Source organism: Primulina huaijiensis, chromosome 15, assembly GCF_012295235.1.
Source record: "Primulina huaijiensis isolate GDHJ02 chromosome 15, ASM1229523v2, whole genome shotgun sequence".
Taxonomy (NCBI): domain Eukaryota; kingdom Viridiplantae; phylum Streptophyta; class Magnoliopsida; order Lamiales; family Gesneriaceae; genus Primulina; species Primulina huaijiensis.
In genome coordinates, this window is record NC_133320.1 from 15178115 (window position 1) to 15195975 (window position 17861).

Genomic DNA, 17861 nt, shown 5'->3' on the forward strand with positions numbered 1-17861 from the left:
AATTCTTGGAACCATTTAAATGTTTGTTTGGTTTTACCAACCATTTAAAGTGGGAACCTTGATTTAGTGTTTACAAATATATATAGCACAATAAATACTTGACCACATTTATAAGTTTTGGTATATATTATATACTTATAAGATAATAATTTATAACATAATATAAATATGATTATTTAATATATTGGAACCATTTTATTAAGGGGATTTCAATATTGTTCGTTAATGTTAACTTTATTAAAATACCAAGAGTGGATCTTTTAATCTCAACTACTTAAATTAAAATTTACCCATTAAAGATTCAAACAATTAAAATTAAAAAGAAACAAAAACAAAATCAAAACAAAAAGACATTGTAGTGGACTTGTAATTACCTTAGCTTCCCTGTGGATACGATATCGGACTCACCGAATTATACTACTTGTGGACAACCTGCTCTTGGGAGTGCAACAATCAAAGTGACAACATGCACGTTGAGCTATGATCCTTGGATACCCTGATATGATTTGATTTGATTCTGGGGTTTGAGAAAACGATGCTATGTTCGGCATTATATGACCCTTAAAGCATAGTCATTAGTGGCCCTGAAGATTGAGATTTGGGATTTGATAGCGCTTTGTCGACGCTATCATACGAGTATCCCTGATTGAGGCCAGTGTGCCAGCTCAAGCATTTATTTGATGGCGACTCGATTGATTCTGATATATGCTCAGTGGATGGGCATTTGACATGATACCTCGACGACATACATGCATTGCATATCATATATCATTGTTTAGATACTTGTGGTATATATTGTGGTTGTTTCAAACTGAGCTTTGCTCACCCTAGAGGGGGCTGTTGTTGTCTTTGTATGTGGGCAATGGCAGGTACTCCAGGTTATCAGGAGACCAAAGATGGTGCTTCTGAAGGGACTCACAGTTGAGCTGAGGTTTTATGTTTTGTTTCCTAGTAGATATATAATTATCTATATATCAGGGCATGTCCCGAGGATATGAGTTTGTTTGTATGTAGTTGGTTTTTGATTATGTGTGGGCAGATGTTATGATGTGAGATAAAATATTATTTTTAGTATTCAAATTACAGAAGAGATGTTTTGGGCTCATTGAAAAGAAATTTAAACTTGTTTCTGCTGTAATTAATTAACACTAATCAAATTACATTGTAATAACAATTAGGAGTTAAGGACCCCACAGGCGGGCTCTTTGGCACTAGGTCTTAGGTGCTTGGGCGCCTGGTACTCGATTCCTGCACGATTTTGACGCTTGCAAACTCCTTTAAACTCTTCCAATCTTCATCTTTTCAGTCTACTCCTGCACGGTTTTAACACTGCTCGACTCCTGCACGATTTTGTCTGTGTCATACTAAAAAAAAAAAACAACAAAAAAGTATAATTTTGCTCCAAAATGGCATAATCCAAGCAATTTCTTAACATAAAACAAGTGCTAAAATATCACTTATAACTGTAACGTCTGAAAAACCAAACCTACGTAAACCACATGCATGCAAAATTATTTTAATTGCTTAATTATTTTATTTCATTGCTTTTAAATGCTTGCATGATATTTATTAATTGATTAAAAGTATGATTACATGATTAAATGATTATATGACAAGATTTCATGAAATTAAAGGATTTTACACGAACATTCGATAATAGGCAGGGGAAAGGAGACCGTGGACGACCAAGACAAGAATAATTATTTTTTCATTAAATAATTGCAATGCTTCCTAATATAATTAAAAATGATTTAATTTTTCTAAAAATATTGGAGTTCGAATTATTTTACGAGTCGAGCTCGATTTTTCACGGGAAGCCAGTTTTGGGCAAACAAGAAGTTTTAAAATATCAAAAATATTTTTTTGGGAAACTAATTTTATAAAATTTTATTATTTAATTAATTAAGAGTTATTGGGCCCAATTTAATTATATTAAGTAGGCCCAATTGCTCCTAAACTTGTAAGCCAAAAACCAAAGCCCATTTAACTTGGAATTAAATCTATAAATATGTTACTTAGGCTATCAAAACACCACAATTTATTCTTGATCTAGCCAAAAAATACACCCACCAGCACACACAATTTCGAGAGTTTCTAGGAAGAGAAAAGCTTGAGTTCTTCGTCGTCCGGTCGTACAACTTCGCACCCTCGCCAACGATCGAATACTCGAGCGTTATAAACGCAATGGCACATATTCCTAAACTCTTTTAAACATCATACAAATCATAATATGTGTGTTTAATTGATTATGCATGAAAAAAAATAGTGGTGTTATTATTTTACGGTATAATACGTATTTTCAACGTTTTTACGATTTTACGCTTTTTGATGAAACATTATGATTCCCGAGGGATAAAGCTGCCAATATATGATTAAATAAGAAGGAAATATGAGAATTTGAAAAGAAAACAAAGGCTAGAAACCGTGGGAAACAATCAAGAAAGGAACCGTGGGTTTGTATTGATTGTGCAAAATTCATGGGTCGGTTACTATGCATGAGGGCAAGTGGGATCGGCCAGGGCTGGCTGGGGCTTGAGGGCGTCATGGGTGAGGGCCTGGTAGAGTCCTAGCATGGCTAGGACTCGGGTATCAGCGTTGGGGAGGAGTCCACGAAAGTTGGGACTCTCCCCAAGCAACTCCCAATCGGCTGATGTACAAGGGGGCTGCGGCTCGGTAGGGGCGCAGGCTAGGTGGTCTAGAGGGTGCCTTAGGATGTTCTAGGGAGGGTTAGGAAGGACTGGGCTCAGGGTTGTGGCTCGGTTCAGTCATGGCTCGTGGAAAACACGAGAGAGCATGGAGGCGCACAGGCTGCTATCTTTGGTTCAGGTGGCTCGCTTCTGGGGCTGCGTGGCTCAGGGTAGGTTGGTCACGGTCCAAGGGAGGTGGTCTGGGGTCGGGCCAGGGGTTGGTGTAGGGTGGCTCGATGTGGCTCGTGGAAAAACGTGAGGAAGCATGGAGGTGCACGGCTACTGTTTGCTCGAACAGATGGCTCTCTGCTTAGGTTCTAGGGTCTGGGCTGGGCTTGGTTGGGTCTAAGAATGGTCCAGGGTTGCTTAGGGTCAGGTGGGCTCGGTGTTGGCTCAGCTTAAAGTGTCTTAGTTGGCTAGGAGTCTTGGTGAAAAGGAAGCTCATGCATAGAATTTGGTTGCTCGGTCGCAGGGCTGGTGAGCGAGCTAGGGCTAGGTTCCGTGAGCTGGGCTTGGTCAAGAGTGTGCCTAGGTGGGTTGGCTTGGGTTTGGCTTGAGGTGGCTGGACCATGGCTCGAGTAAATTAGGAGATGGCTCGGGTTGTTCACATAAGGGTCATATTTCGAATTAACAAGAATAAAATTGGAACCATGGGTCCACGGGTGGGGTTCATGGCTCACAAGGGTGGTTTAGGTAATAAAAAAGGTTATTTTTAAAATATGGGAAGAAAATAAATAGTTTTTAACTTAATCGAGAATTAATCGCCTCGCGAAACGTTAATTAAAGAATTCATTGAAAAGCTTCGAATTAAACCGAATAAAATTATGAAAAAAATTATATTTAAGCATAAATAATTATTTGGGATAAACCCATGTCTTTAAAATTAAGAAAAAGATAAAATCGAGAATTTTTACGCCTAGGGGCAAAACGGTAATTTTACACTTGGAAAATATGTAAAAGCTTGACAGCGTTCCAAAGGATCATAAAGCATGTTAAATGATATTTTATGATTTAAAATGATGATTTTGATGAAAATATGATATTTTATTATTTATGGATATTTTATTATTTATGGTAAAAGCTGTACAATTTTCACTGTCTAAAATGATATTTTTGGAAAGTTATAATGATTTATGATTTTAAAAGAAAAGGAAAAATATTTTGAGGGATGTGAATTGACTGTGAAAAATGATATATGATTTTGTGGAGATGACGTGAGGGCCAAGGCCCCGAAGGGAACCCATATTCGGGACAAGGCCTAAGAGAGACCCCGTTCACGGGCTAAGGCCTCAAAAGGACCCCGTCTATGGGAAAATGCCCAGAGGACCCCGACTATCATATTTCCATGGTGGAGCCTAGTGCCCACCACCATGAACCATGCGGAGCTGAAGACTGATCAGTCGACTAAAAGATAAAAGCTAATCACTTTCAAGGATCAAACTTCACCAAAAATGATAAAAGATTGAAAGCTTTACGATTAAAATGATTTTATGATATATGATTTATGCTTAAATGATTTATTTATGATGAAAATGATTTTAAATGGTTTATTTTTTTTCAAAAGCTATTTTAAATAAAAATATGATTTTTAAATGCTTGTGATTGTATATGTATTATTTGCTAGTTATGTTTAGAACGTGCTGAGTCATTAGACTCACTAGGTTTGTATGATGAAGGATTTGATGATATATGGGAGGCGTTGACGATTGAGTTGATCGAGTGCTGCAGTACACTCTCGAGGGACCTTTAGGTTTCCGCACTAGCTTGATAGATAAAAGATTTAATAGATTTACGTTAATGATTTTATTAGAGATATTTTTATGCTTTAATTTTATGTTAGTTGATCTTTTAAAGGTTGACGTAGGATTTTTGGTTATTTAATGATTTAGATATTTATTTTATGCACTTGAGATTTAAATGTTAAATTCTTATTATTTATGAAAATGTTAAGTTTATTTTTTATTAGTATTTTCGAGTTTATTAGTTTTTTTTTTAAAAAAAAAAAGTCGGGGTTGTTTCATGAACTTTTGCTAGTCTCAAGCAAAACAAATCAAAGAAAAAAAAAAAACAAGACCAAGAACAACCTAGTAACAAAGAAGAGAATACAAATAACGAACTATAAGTCGTGAAATTGTTTAATTGAAATTGACCTCAGAGATAAACATTTAGCCAACTATATGTAATAACAACTCCATAGTTCACATGAGTGTGTGATTTGTCAATCTCATTCAACTTTCCCAATACTCAGATAAATTCATGTATCATGTTCACTTCACAAACGCATGAACCTATCAACTCGAGTTTCAAGACACCATCTTCCAAAATAAAAAAAAATCCACATGCACATATCAAAAGAACTTTTTAGGACAAACATTTAGTTTACTAGATATTCAATAGAAACGTAGAAAAGTGTAAATATGTGTCATGAGATGAGCATGTGTAAATTATCAACTTTTATACTGATTGAATGTATTTTTCAAGTGTTCATAGGATTAATTTTCGCAACTCTTCTCCAGTAGTATGTTAAACAAATATGACTTAATCAACAGGATTTGTAAGCCTTGTGAAGTTAGGTTGTGGCTCATGGATACAATAAAGTCAAGGAATTCAAAGATGGGGGAAAATAAGTGAGATAGTCATTTAGCGCACTTTTTCATCTTAACACTAACTTTTATTGAACTTCCATTATTATTCCCAACACCCCTTTATTTCTTTTCTTTTTTTTTTTTTCATCACGACATATTTATCACATTTCTTGATCCTCTTTTCTTTCGCATTTTTTTTCTTTTAAACCCCTTTCTTCATGGTTTTTTCCTTAACTTCTTTCATCTTTCTTATTTAATGCCTAAGAGTTATTGAACGTTCTTTAGGCGCTAAGAGGGCTTATTTCTCTCAATAATTAGGTAGAAATTAGTGTATAAAATAAACACAGATACCTTCGGCACACTCCATTTGATTTTTCATTATACTCAACATGGGACACTAGGGACAATTATGATGCATTAGCTAGGCTCGAAATTCTCAAACGATCCAAAAATTTGCTTAAATGATTCATAAATCACATATTATCTGTTATTCACCTCAAAAGTGCTAAACCAAGTTCTGGACTACTTTTAATCCTCAAGCCAACTTATATAAAATGATCATGTTCATTTAAACAAGTTAATGGTTTTCAAGAAAAAACAACAATTTACACATCTCATCATTTTTTATATAATTAGGCTCAAAGGGTTTTAAGTGATAAAATATAGCAATAAAAACCTAATATGAGTAATGTCTAAATCACTTATGTGCATGCAAAATTTCATTTCAAAGTCAAGTGATTTGTTCTGTATTTTCCGCTCGCAAGCACATGGTTGTCAAGTTTTAATATATGAAAGTAAAGTATCGTTTCAACGAGAAGTGTATGACTAAAAATATATCAGTACTTGCAATTAAAATATTCACGACTTTATTCAGAAGAATCAATAAAAGATTTGGTTTGCTTAAAACGAATTAATCGCAAATAAGTATTGATCTAATCACCGAATCGAGAAAATATCGATGAGAGAAAATATCTATAGGAGTGATTTCAGTAAGTTTTCATGATAATTATTCCTGATTTAATTTATATTCATGAATTCTATTTATTTATTGGTAAAAAACACTAAATTATTTTATTCTTCATTTCCCAAGTGACGAAAAAATTATATTATTCAAACTTGGATCTAAACATTTCTAATAAGAATCTAAGTTTAAATGATAAATGCAAACGATATTCTTACCTAGGCCTCACTAAATTTATACGCCTTCCGAAGATATAAACATTCAACGGTGTGTCTATAATGATCTATAATCCTAGACCCTCTCCCGAGTTATAGAATTAATCAGAAAACAAACAATTTATGGTTAGTAAACTAAAGTCGGATAAACACAAAGAAACACAATTAAACCAAAAGAAATTCAATCATATAAACAACCACGTCAAATAATCGTATCCACAAAGCTACATCATCCTCTAGACTGGAAATTAGTTCATAACGAAATCTAAACAAAAACAAAACATGTTTGAAGATTTAGACATCGCAACACAAGAAATAAAAAGGCAAAAGATTAGATGACAGATCTGAAGTTGCGTTTCTGTCCCCATATTCGTCTTTCTTCGTCTTCGTGATCAATCTTTGCGCTCCGATTCTTCGTTTCGTGCGTCTCCTCGTCCCTCACTGGCGTTTTCTCTCCAAAAAACGGCTACCTTTCTTTTGCAACCCTATTCTTTCTTTTATCCCTCGTACGGGCCGTAGTTTGAAGCCCATTTGTTCAATTCTCGCCGCCACTAGCGCCGCGGCACTTCTCAAGCGCCCGTCTCTAGAAGGTGTGGCGCCGCGGTGCTACGCGCTTGTCTCTTAGCAGTGTGGGTGCCGTGGAGCCTCTCGTCAGCGCCTAGGCGCTAATAACTCAGCCTGATAGCGCTGCGGCGCTTATCCCCTGCACACAGTAACACTGTGGCTCTCGTCCATCAACCGTTCGACCTCAAACTTGACTCTAATCATCATCAATCATCCATTAATGGTTTATCTCCTGCACAACACAAAAACAACAAATTCCAAGCGTAAATCTGTCCGAAACTAACATAATTCAAATGGATTCTCATATAAATTAAGTGCAATTCTTGCACTTATCAAACCCCAAAACTTGAAATTTTGCTAGTTTCGAGCCAAACAAAAATAAAAATAAGAACTCAATCAAAAAGTAACGCAAACGACTATAAGTCATGGACGTGCGTGTGTGATATGTCAATGTTCATTTATCTAATAAAATGCTCAAATAAATCCACAGTACCCACTCGCCTTATAAACTCAAAAAATCTTCAGCTCAGTTCAACTCACACTTCATTAAAATACAAATTCACTTACACATATCACAAATGACTTTATTGGTGATTATTTGGCTCATAAGATAGTCAACACATGTATACCAAAAAAATTGATGTCACACAATGAGATGCTTACATGCAAGTGATCAAAATTTATACTTGCCAACCATGTTTATCAGGTATCTATAAGCTTGACTTGAACAATTTTTCTTCACTAGTATATTGGATAGATGTGACAAGGTTAATAAGTCTTGTAGGCTTGTAACGTTAGGTTACGACTCATGGCTACAATAAAGGGTATGGAAATCAAAATTTGAGAGAAATGTTTGAATTTTCATCATTTTTCACTCATTTTCGTTCTCATTTCATTCACCATCCACTTATTGTTTTTTCTCATTCATATCCTCCATTTCCCATAATTTTTATTTTTCACCACTTTTTGATTCATTCCTTTTTGTTGTTTTTCTTCTTCTTTTCTTTCTCAACTCCTTTATACACATTTATTTTTTCTTTTTCTTTTCAAGGAGTATATAAATCATTTCAACGTCAATGAACATATTTCTCTCAAAATTAGGTAGGAAAATAAGTGTATAAGCTTCATTTGGTAGTTTTTGTGGGATATAGAACAGATACAAGTGGAGGCTAATTGTATTTCATTGACACACACCACTTGATTTTTAGTAGGCTCAAAATGGGACACTAGAGATATTTCATGTTCATTTGGTAGGCTCGAAGGCTCAAACAGTTCCTAAAATTGCCTAAATCATTCTTATCTCATATATTATCTGTATTTCGCCTCAAAAAGTGTTCAAACAAGTTCTAGATTACCGTCAATCCATTAGTCATCTCATACAAACAAATCACATGCATTGTTAAACCAAAATGATATATGAGATAGGTGCACAAAGAAAGGTCGAGCATCTCAACCAACTCGAGGCTCAATGGGCTAACAATCGAAAATAAACAATGAAAACAGGCTCAAAGATATTGAGAAAAATTGCCTAAATCATCTCTGTGTTTGCAAAAGTGTCAGTCAATTTCATGTGAGAATTACTAAAAATCAGATTTCAATTGTCTATTTAGCATCACATGTATGTAAATTATCTCTAAGCATCGATAGTATTAACAAACATGACAATGCAGAAATTTGTGACTCCCAAGTTATCATGAACACATGCATTTAGAACCACAACTTCATTCATATCATCGGCTACACAATGACTTATCCATGAATCAATTTTCTAACAACTCTATAATGCAGTAATAAAAATGACACTTTTTTTAGACTCCCTACGAAATTAAAACAATTTAACTATTGTGCAAGAAATAACTAATCATGCAGTTCTAAAATCGACTCAAAGCGACTTAATAAACTCTAACTCAAACCAGCCAAACAAGCAAAGAAGAATAACAACAACCCCCAAAACTTAAGTATGTCCATTGTCCCCAATGTACAATAATAAATCAAGAAAAGCATAGGATCACGTACCTCGTACAGCGCGCATTAGGACTTGCTATCCTCGCCTGAGTCATTCTTCTCGTCCTCATCATACTCGGCATCATCCTCTATGGGTCGGTGTGAAAATGCTAGCAGGGTTGGAAATGGCTCGTCGGAGACGCTAGTCGCAGGGAAGCGCTGCACAAGCACACAAGTAAAATCGTGCATGTAATCCATGTTCTCGTGTGTGATCTGCCAATGTCTCCTCATCATGCGCTCTAAGTCATCGAGACGCTCGTGTGCGGTGTGTCCCCTCCCTGCATGTTCCTGTCATGCGTGTGGTGCTTGTGGGGCAGGCTGTGGTTGTGCTCCACTCCCTGAAGCCTCGCCCGGACCACTCTCAATCTGCCTCCGTATTTTATCTCTCGGGAGCTTCCCAATAGTAAGATATCACCTTTTTTGTGCAACACTGGCTCACTATCATCCCATGTAACCCCCACTAGGCGCAGAGATCCGTGATGGTCGAAGAATGAGGCATGGTAATTGTGGAGGTGCCCCGTGCAGCCTGCAAAATCGAAGTCATGATCACCTGTCCTGCATCCACTGTCTTTCCGATGATGATACATTAAACCAATGCTGCTTTCGTTTTCGTCACATCCGAAACACGCCCAAATTGCTTCAACCGCGAGGCTACAAAATGATACAAGTTATATGCCTCCCTGATCATGGATGTCATTGGGAATGTGACCGGAGCTCTCTGATTATTGAGCTTCCAAATCGTGATCGGCTCACAAAGTGCGGTGATGATTGCATCATAGGGATAGGCATCTCTCATAGACCTCGTGTACTCGTCGGTGTCATAGTCAGGCATCTAGTACAAGGAGTTGATAGTCTCAATGTTGAAAGCAACCATCCGTCCCATGATTTTCACGTGATAGTCCTCATGCTTTACTTTTAAATTAGCATAGAATTTCCGAACAAGGGACATCACAGCATCTATATGCGCTTCACAAACTCATTCCACTACAAATACTGAGCAAGAACTAATGTCTCACAACCCGGGACGCTCTCATCCATCCCTCTTTCCTGCTGCACGTTTTTCTCTTACAGTTTTGTATAATTTTCAATGGTGACAGCATCCCAGAACCGTCAAATCTATCAAAAACAGGAGCAGACGTCTCACCCTCCCCAGATTGAACTTGCTTACTTTTCTTCTTCGGCAGCATGACTCACTTGAATATAAACCTCGCTATATAGCAATTTTCTCACAAAAATACCTTACACAACGATATTCCAACAATGTAGCACCCATAATATCAACACAATCAATCAATCATTACTTTCCTTTACAACATGGAATCCAAAAGAACAAACTCCCTTAAGCAATTTATAGAACAAGTTATATGCATAAACCCAAACCTCAATTCCTTCAAATTCCAAGCATTAAACTCAATAATCACTACACCAAAGACGATTACCATGTGATAGGGGACCCAAAATATGCTGTAAATCGCCTGGTATAGATTCGTTGGAGAACTCTCGTTGAAATCCACAAGTCAAAGGATACCTAGGAAGTAAGATGTGAAGATGAATTCGTCTTAGGGGTGATTTGTGATGATGTTTGTAGTGTTTTGAATGAGAGATATTGTGGAGGAGGCGGTTTTCTTCGGTGGAGAGGAAGAGGAAGCTGCGGCACTGTTCTTGTTTAGGGTAGAATGATGTGTGGCCGCCCTTTTTTCTCTTATACACGACCTAGCACTGCAAAGCTAAATAAGTAGCGCCGCGGCGCTTGCTTCTCGGCGTCCTAGCACTGCGGCGCTAGGTGTCTAGCACCTAAGCGTTGATTCTTCAAAATTCTGGCGCCGCGGCGCTGATGTTTGGCGCTTGGGCACTAGTTCCTAGCGCAACGCCCACTGCATGGCACCTAGGCGCTGAGTTTGCCGAAATTTTGTCCATTAAGCTCCTTTCCACGTCCGTTTCAAGTTTTAGCTGCATAATAGAACACGTATCAATGTCTAATCGTCACATGCAGATTTCAATAACAAAATAATGTAAAAATAATTATACTACTGAAAAATAAAATAATATAAAAATAAAGAAAACGAAAACAATAAAAGATACTGATTGGGTTGCCTCCCAATAAGCGCTTGGTTTAACATCGTGAGCCTAACTGTCACCAGCCCGCTTAGTTCAGTTCGCCTAGATTAAAATTATCGATATTCTGCACTTCGGTCCCGTAGTAAGGCTTAACCCGCTGTCCATTCACTTTGAAGGTTTTAACATCACTGCGCTTTAGCTCAATGGCCCCATGAGGATACACCGTCTCCACAACAAATGGCCCTAACCAACGCGATTTCAGCTTACCAGGAAACAACTTCAAACGAGAATTGAATAATAATACTTGTTGTCTCAATTTGAGTTCCATTTGTATAACGAGTTTGTCATGCCACCTTTTGGTATGTTCTTTGTAAATCTTGGCATTATCATATGCGTTATTTCGATATTCCTCCATTTCATTCAGCTGCAGCTTTCTCATATCCCCCAAAGCTTGCAAATCAAAGTTCAACTTCTTCATTGTCTAGAATGCTCAGTGCTCCAACTCTAGTGGCAAGTGACATGCTGTCCCAAAGACCAACCTATATGAAGACATCCCAATAGGTGTCTTGAATGCAGTTCAGTATGCCCACAACGCATCATCCAACTTTATAGCACAATCCTTCCGGTTAGTGTTTACAGTTTTATCCAATATTTATTTGATCTCTCGGTTGGATATTTCGGTTTGTTCATTCTACTGGGGATGATATGCTAATGCCACCTTATGCTTCAGACTGTATTTAGCCAAAAGTTAGTTGAAAATTTTATTGCAAAAATGTGTACCTTCGTCACTTATAATGCATTCCTTCGTCACTTATAATGGCCTTTGGAGTTCCAAACCTGGTGAAGATATTATTATGCACAAATTTAGTTACAATACGAGCATCATTAGTACTGGTTGCAATTGCTTCCACCCATTTCGAGACATATAAACAGCTAATAAAATATAAGAATGAACAAAAGACGGGGGAAAAGGTCCCATGAAGTCTATGCCCCAAACGTCAAAAAGTTCCACTTTCAAAATATTTGTCAGTGGTAATTCGTGACGCCTAGAAATGTTTCCTAACCTCTTGCATCTATCACATGATTTCACCAGAGTACAGCTATCTTTTAACAAACTGGGCCAATAAAAACCAGATTGCAATACCTTAGCTATTGTTCGTGATGCTCCAAAATTTCCACCATACGGTGAAAAATGACATTGCTCAGAATTTCTTGTGCTTTGAAACCATCCACGCATCTCCGAATAACTTGATCAGCATACCTCTTGTACACAAATGGATCATCCCACAAGAAGAACTTGGTATAATGAAAAATCTTATTTTTCTGATGATGGCTTAAATCTGGAGGAAGGGTACCACATAACAAAAAATTCGCAATATCAGCAAACCAAAGAAGTACAAAATTTACCTCGAAGCGCTGTTCATCCGGAAATGCTTCTTTTATTGCTCCTTCTTCTTTCTTCTCCTCTAACTCAAGTCTCGACAAGTGGTCTGCCACTTGGTTCTCACTCCCCTTCTTATCTTTGACATCGAAGTCAAATTCTTGTAGTATCAAAATCCTTCTTATCTAGCGTGGTTTTGCATCCTTCTTGGTGAATAGGTAGCGAATAGCTGCATGGTCAGTAAAAACAACTACCTTTGTGCCGATCAGATAAGGCCTGAATTTGTCGAAGGCAAATACTACTGCAAGCATCTCCTTTTCAGTCATAGTGTAATTCTGCTGTGCAGCATCCATGGTACGACTTGCATAGTAAATTGCCCTAAACATCTTTTCTCTTCTTTGGCCCAGGACAACGCCAACTGCATAGTCACTCGCGTCACACATTAATTCAAATGGTTCCTTCCAGTCCGGTACTATCATAATTGGTAATGTCACCAATGGTTTCTTAATCTTTTCGAATGCCTGCAAACAGTCATCGTCAAAGATAAAAGCAGACTCTTTTTCAAGCAAATTACATGGGGGTTTAGTGCCTTTAGAGAAATCTTTAATAAATCTACGATAGAACCCCACATGGCCTAGGAAGCTCCTTATTCTTTTGATGTTCCTTGGAGGTGGGAGTTTTTCAATTACCACCACTTTGGCTCTGTCTACCTCCAATCCTCTAGAAGACACCTTATGTCCAAGAACAATAACCTCTTGGACCAAAAAATTACATTTCTCCCAATTAAGAAATAGGTTCTTTTCCTGACATCTCTGCCAAACAAGGGATAAGTTATGTAAACAATGATCAAACAAAGAGGCAAATACCGAGAAGTCGTCCAAGAATACTTCCATGATGTCCTCCACCATATCTACAAATATGGCCATTACGCACCTCTAGAAAGTAGCAGGCGCATTGCATAGCTCAAAAGACATCATCCTAAAAGCGAACGTGCCATAGGGACACGTGAAAGTAGTATTCTCCTGATCTTCTGACGCTATAGCGATCTGGTTATAACCTGAATAACCATCTAAAAAGCAATAATGACAATAATCAGCAAGTCTATCAAGCATCTGATCAATAAAAGGCAATCAAAAATGATCTTTACGTGTGGTGTTGTTCAACTTCCTATAGTCAATACATAATCGCCAACCAGTTACAGTACGAGTAGATATTAGTTCATCAATTTAATTTCTTACCACAGTTATTCCACCTTTTTTAGGTACAACTTGCACAAGAGACACCCAACTACTGTCAAAAATCACACCAGCATTTAACAATTTCAGCACCTCGTTTTTTACAACTTCATTCATTGCTGGATTCAACCTCCTTTGATGATCCACGTAAGGATTTTATGAATCCTCCATCAAAATTTTATGCATGCATATAGTAGAGCTAATTCCCATAATATCATAAATTAACCATCCTAATGCAATTTTAAATTTCCTCAATACTCTCAACAATTTATCTTTTTCATCACAAGTAAGGGAGGAAGAGATGATTACTGGATATGTCAACCTATCACCTAAGAATGCATAGCAAAGATGTCTTGGTAGTTCCTTCAAATCAGAGGAAGATGTTATTACCTCTGTTTTCTCATCTACGTTCAACTCCTCAAGCGGTGTATCTGTTTTTCTTCTTTTTGTAATGAATCAAGGGCCAGAAGTTGCTCTTTCACTTCCCAATCATCTTCATCATCAGTTTCAGCGGCACCAACCAAACACCTTTCCAAAGGGTCCCTAGTTCTTGGACAATCAAGATATACACATGAATCTATAACATCAATGCTTTTACAAGTACATACCTCATTTGACCCGTTCATGGCATGATATATATTAAAAATGACTGCTTTTCCACCAACTCTCAGGGTGAGTTATCCCTTATGTACATTTATCAATTCCCTTCCAGTCGCTAGGAAAGGTCTCCCAAAGATTAATGGAGCATCGTGATCTTCCTTCATATCTAGAATTACAAAATCAGCAGGGAAAATAAATTTATCCACTTGTACCAGTACATCTTCGATGATCCCACGTGGATACGTGAAACTTCTGTCTTCAAGCTGCAAGGTAATAGTGGTTGGTTTAACCTCTCCAAGCTCCAATTTCTTGAAAATAGAAAATGATATTAGATTAATACTTGCTCCTAGATTGCATAAAGCTCTACTACATTGAGAACCACCAATAAAGCAAGGAATAGTAAAACTCCCTAGATCTTTTAATTTATGTGATAGCTTCTTTTCTAGAATGGCGCTACACTCTTCAGTCAGCTTCACGGTCTCATACTCCAGCAGCTTCCTCCTTTTAGAAATCACATCTTTAATGAACTTTGCATAGTTTGAAATTTTCTCTAAAGCATCAGCAAATGGTATGTTGATGTGAATCTTTTTGAAAATATTTAAGAATTTTGCAAACTGATCATTCAGATTCTTCTTCCTGAACCTCTGAGGGTATGGAAGGGTCGGATTCAATATACGAGTCCGTTCAACTTCAACTTCTGTATTGGACTCTTCAATTTTCTTCTCCCCTCTCTCCTCAGATTCACCCTCTTCAATTGTCTTCTCACTTTCCACTTTCTTTTTGGATGTTTCAACTTCAAGTTCTTTCCCACTTCTCAAAGTAACTGCCTTGCACTGCTCCTTTGGGTTAACTTCAGTATTACTTGGGAAATGGCCTCTATTCTGATCTCTTAATGCAGTAGCCAATTGTCCAATTTGTTTCTCCAAGGATTTCATCGTGGCATCCATATTTCCTATGTGAGTTTCCATACTGTCAAGGCGAGACTCAGTCCTCACCATCCTTGTACCAGATTCAGCAACAAACGTCCTTACCAAATCCTCAAATGAAGGCTTTCCTTCCCCCTTTAATGTATTGAACCCCGGCGGAGGATTTAACACATTTTTATTATTTGCATATGAAAAATTTTCATGATTTCTCAAACCAGAATGATAAGAGTTATGGGGAGGGTTACCTCGATATCCTCCTAGGGATGTAAATGAATCAAATCGTTCGTGAGCTATTCGAAGCTCGGCTCGATAAAAAGCTCGTTTGAGTTTGTTTGTTAATCATATCAAACCAAGCCCAAGCTCGATTTGAGCTCGAAAATTTAATCAAACCAAGCTCAAGCCTAAGGATATTCGGCTCGTGAGCTCGCAAACATGTTCGATAATAGGCTCGCGAGCTCGAGCTTGAGCTCGGCTCGTTTAGGTGGCTCGTAAGCTCGAGCTCGAGCTTGAGTCATTTAGGTGGCTCGTAAGCTTGAGCTTGGCTCATTTGTTGAGTTGACAAATAAAAATATTAGTACTAATGTCAATGGAAGGAATTGAATACAAGACATGTTTGAAAAAATGATGAATTCACACTATTTAGTCACAATTACTTTTTTAATCTTATTTGCATATCATTATACTAAAATGTTCTTTAAAATACAATAAATAAAATAAATTAACAGAAATACATGAACTTATTCTTTTTCCCTAAAAGTTTACATAACCAAGTCATATACAAGTTGAGTAACTTTACTATTAGTCTATGAAGGTTAATTAAAAATTTTACATGCTAAATTGATATGCCATTTGACATTAATCAGTAATTTAAGTTAATTATATCGAATTCATTTCATAATGATGTGCTGCCTTCGATCTACTATATTTAATGAATATTCTAGATGTATATAATGAATATTCTAGATGTATGATTTTGGTGATATCAGTATATAATGAATATTCTAGATGTATGATTTTGGAATGTTCAATAATATATTGATTTATATTTTTTTAGCTCTTATTTGTGTCGTTTTGGTTATTTATGAATTAATTTATATTTTTAAGTCTGATTTAAAATTACTTTATAGATATATTTAATTTTTAACAAGCTCGATTCAAACTCAAACTCAAAATCGAGCTCGATTCTATGTTCATCGAGCTCGTAAAAGAGACGAGCTCAAGCCAGGCTTGTTAAACATGCTAAACAAGCTATTAATGAATCAAGCTCGAGCCTGGCTTGATTAACATGCTAAACGAGCTTTTAACGAGCCGAGCTCGATCTTTTCTCGAGCTCAGTAATTTCAATACAAACCGAGCTCGAGCCTGATAATAGAAGCTCGAATCGAGCTCGAGCTCGAGCCTCAAACAATCTTAAACAAACCAAGCTCAAGCCTGATACTGTTTGGTTTGGTTTGGATCTTTTACATTCCTATATCCTCCATAGCCACCAAAATTCATGTTGTTGATGTACTGAGCTTCTTCAGGAAGAGGTGGTTCTTCAGCAACAATCGATGGACCCTCAGTCTCTGTTGTGCTCACTTTATTCATAGATGCGATTTTTGTGGTCTGTGCAGATACTTGAGTTGTAAGTGACGTAATAGGATCCACATCATAAATTCCAACTGTCCTCTTTACTCCTGACCTCTCAAACGGCCACATGTAGCTATTTATAGTCATTTGCTCAAGCAAGTCATAAGCTTGATCAGGAGATTTGGCAAAGATCGTGCCACCAGCCGTTGCATCCACTATTCCTCGTGTTTTCCCATTTAGATTGTTGTAGAATAATTCAATTTGCACCCAGTCTTCAAAACCATGGCTCGGTCACTTTCTCAACAACTCCTTGTATCTTTCCCATGCTTCATACAATTGATCAAAATCAGTCTGCCTGAAAGTGTTGATCTTGATCTTCAACTAGGCAGACTTTGCAGGGGAGAAATATTTAGCAAGAAACTTCATTGCTAACTCCTACCATGTCGTAATGCTCCCTAGCGGCAATGATTGGAGCCATCCTCTTTCTTGGTTCCTGAGAGAAAACGAGAAACAAACGCAGTCTAATAATATCATCAGGAACATTATTAATCTTTACCGTGTCAGTAATCTCCAGGAAAGTCCTCAAGAGCACGTGAGGGTCTGAAGTAGTGGTTCCAGCAAACTGGTTTTGCTGAACCATATTTATCACAGCAGGCTTTAGCTCGAAATTGTTGGCGTTTATAGTCCCCCGAGTGATGAAACTTAAAATTAATAATTTATTATAAGATAAAAGCTATATTTTAAAATTTAAGTTTCATTAAAATTATAAAATTATGTTATTTTAGTATTGTGTGTTTATATTTAAATGTCTTAATAAATATGTTTTATTTTCAGGTTTTCTACGTGTTGGTAAAATAATGATAACTCAAGCTAGAAAATTCAAATGGAGGGGATTCAAACATTTTTGGAATCCTTGAGAAATTATCTACAACTTTGCAGAAGACATGATTGCCTAAAAAGTTGGTTAAGATGATCAAATTGTGAAAATATCAAAAGGAGGACAAATTTACTTTCACCATGACCAGCATATAGTAAAAAAATCATAACTATTTCAATATTTAACCAAATGAGGTGAA

General features: G+C 37.0%; 1 protein-coding gene across 1 annotated transcript; it reads right to left on the reverse strand.

Moving 5' to 3' along the window:
* Positions 1-14367: 14367 nt before the first annotated feature.
* Positions 14368-16932, reverse strand: LOC140959326 (uncharacterized). The gene is made up of 2 exons (XM_073417184.1): positions 16681-16932; positions 14368-15351 (listed from the first exon to the last, which is right to left on the reverse strand). The coding sequence occupies exons 1-2, from the start codon at positions 16930-16932 to the stop codon at positions 14368-14370; spliced, it is 1236 nt and encodes a 411-aa protein (XP_073273285.1).
* Between the last annotated feature and the right edge of the window lie 929 nt (positions 16933-17861).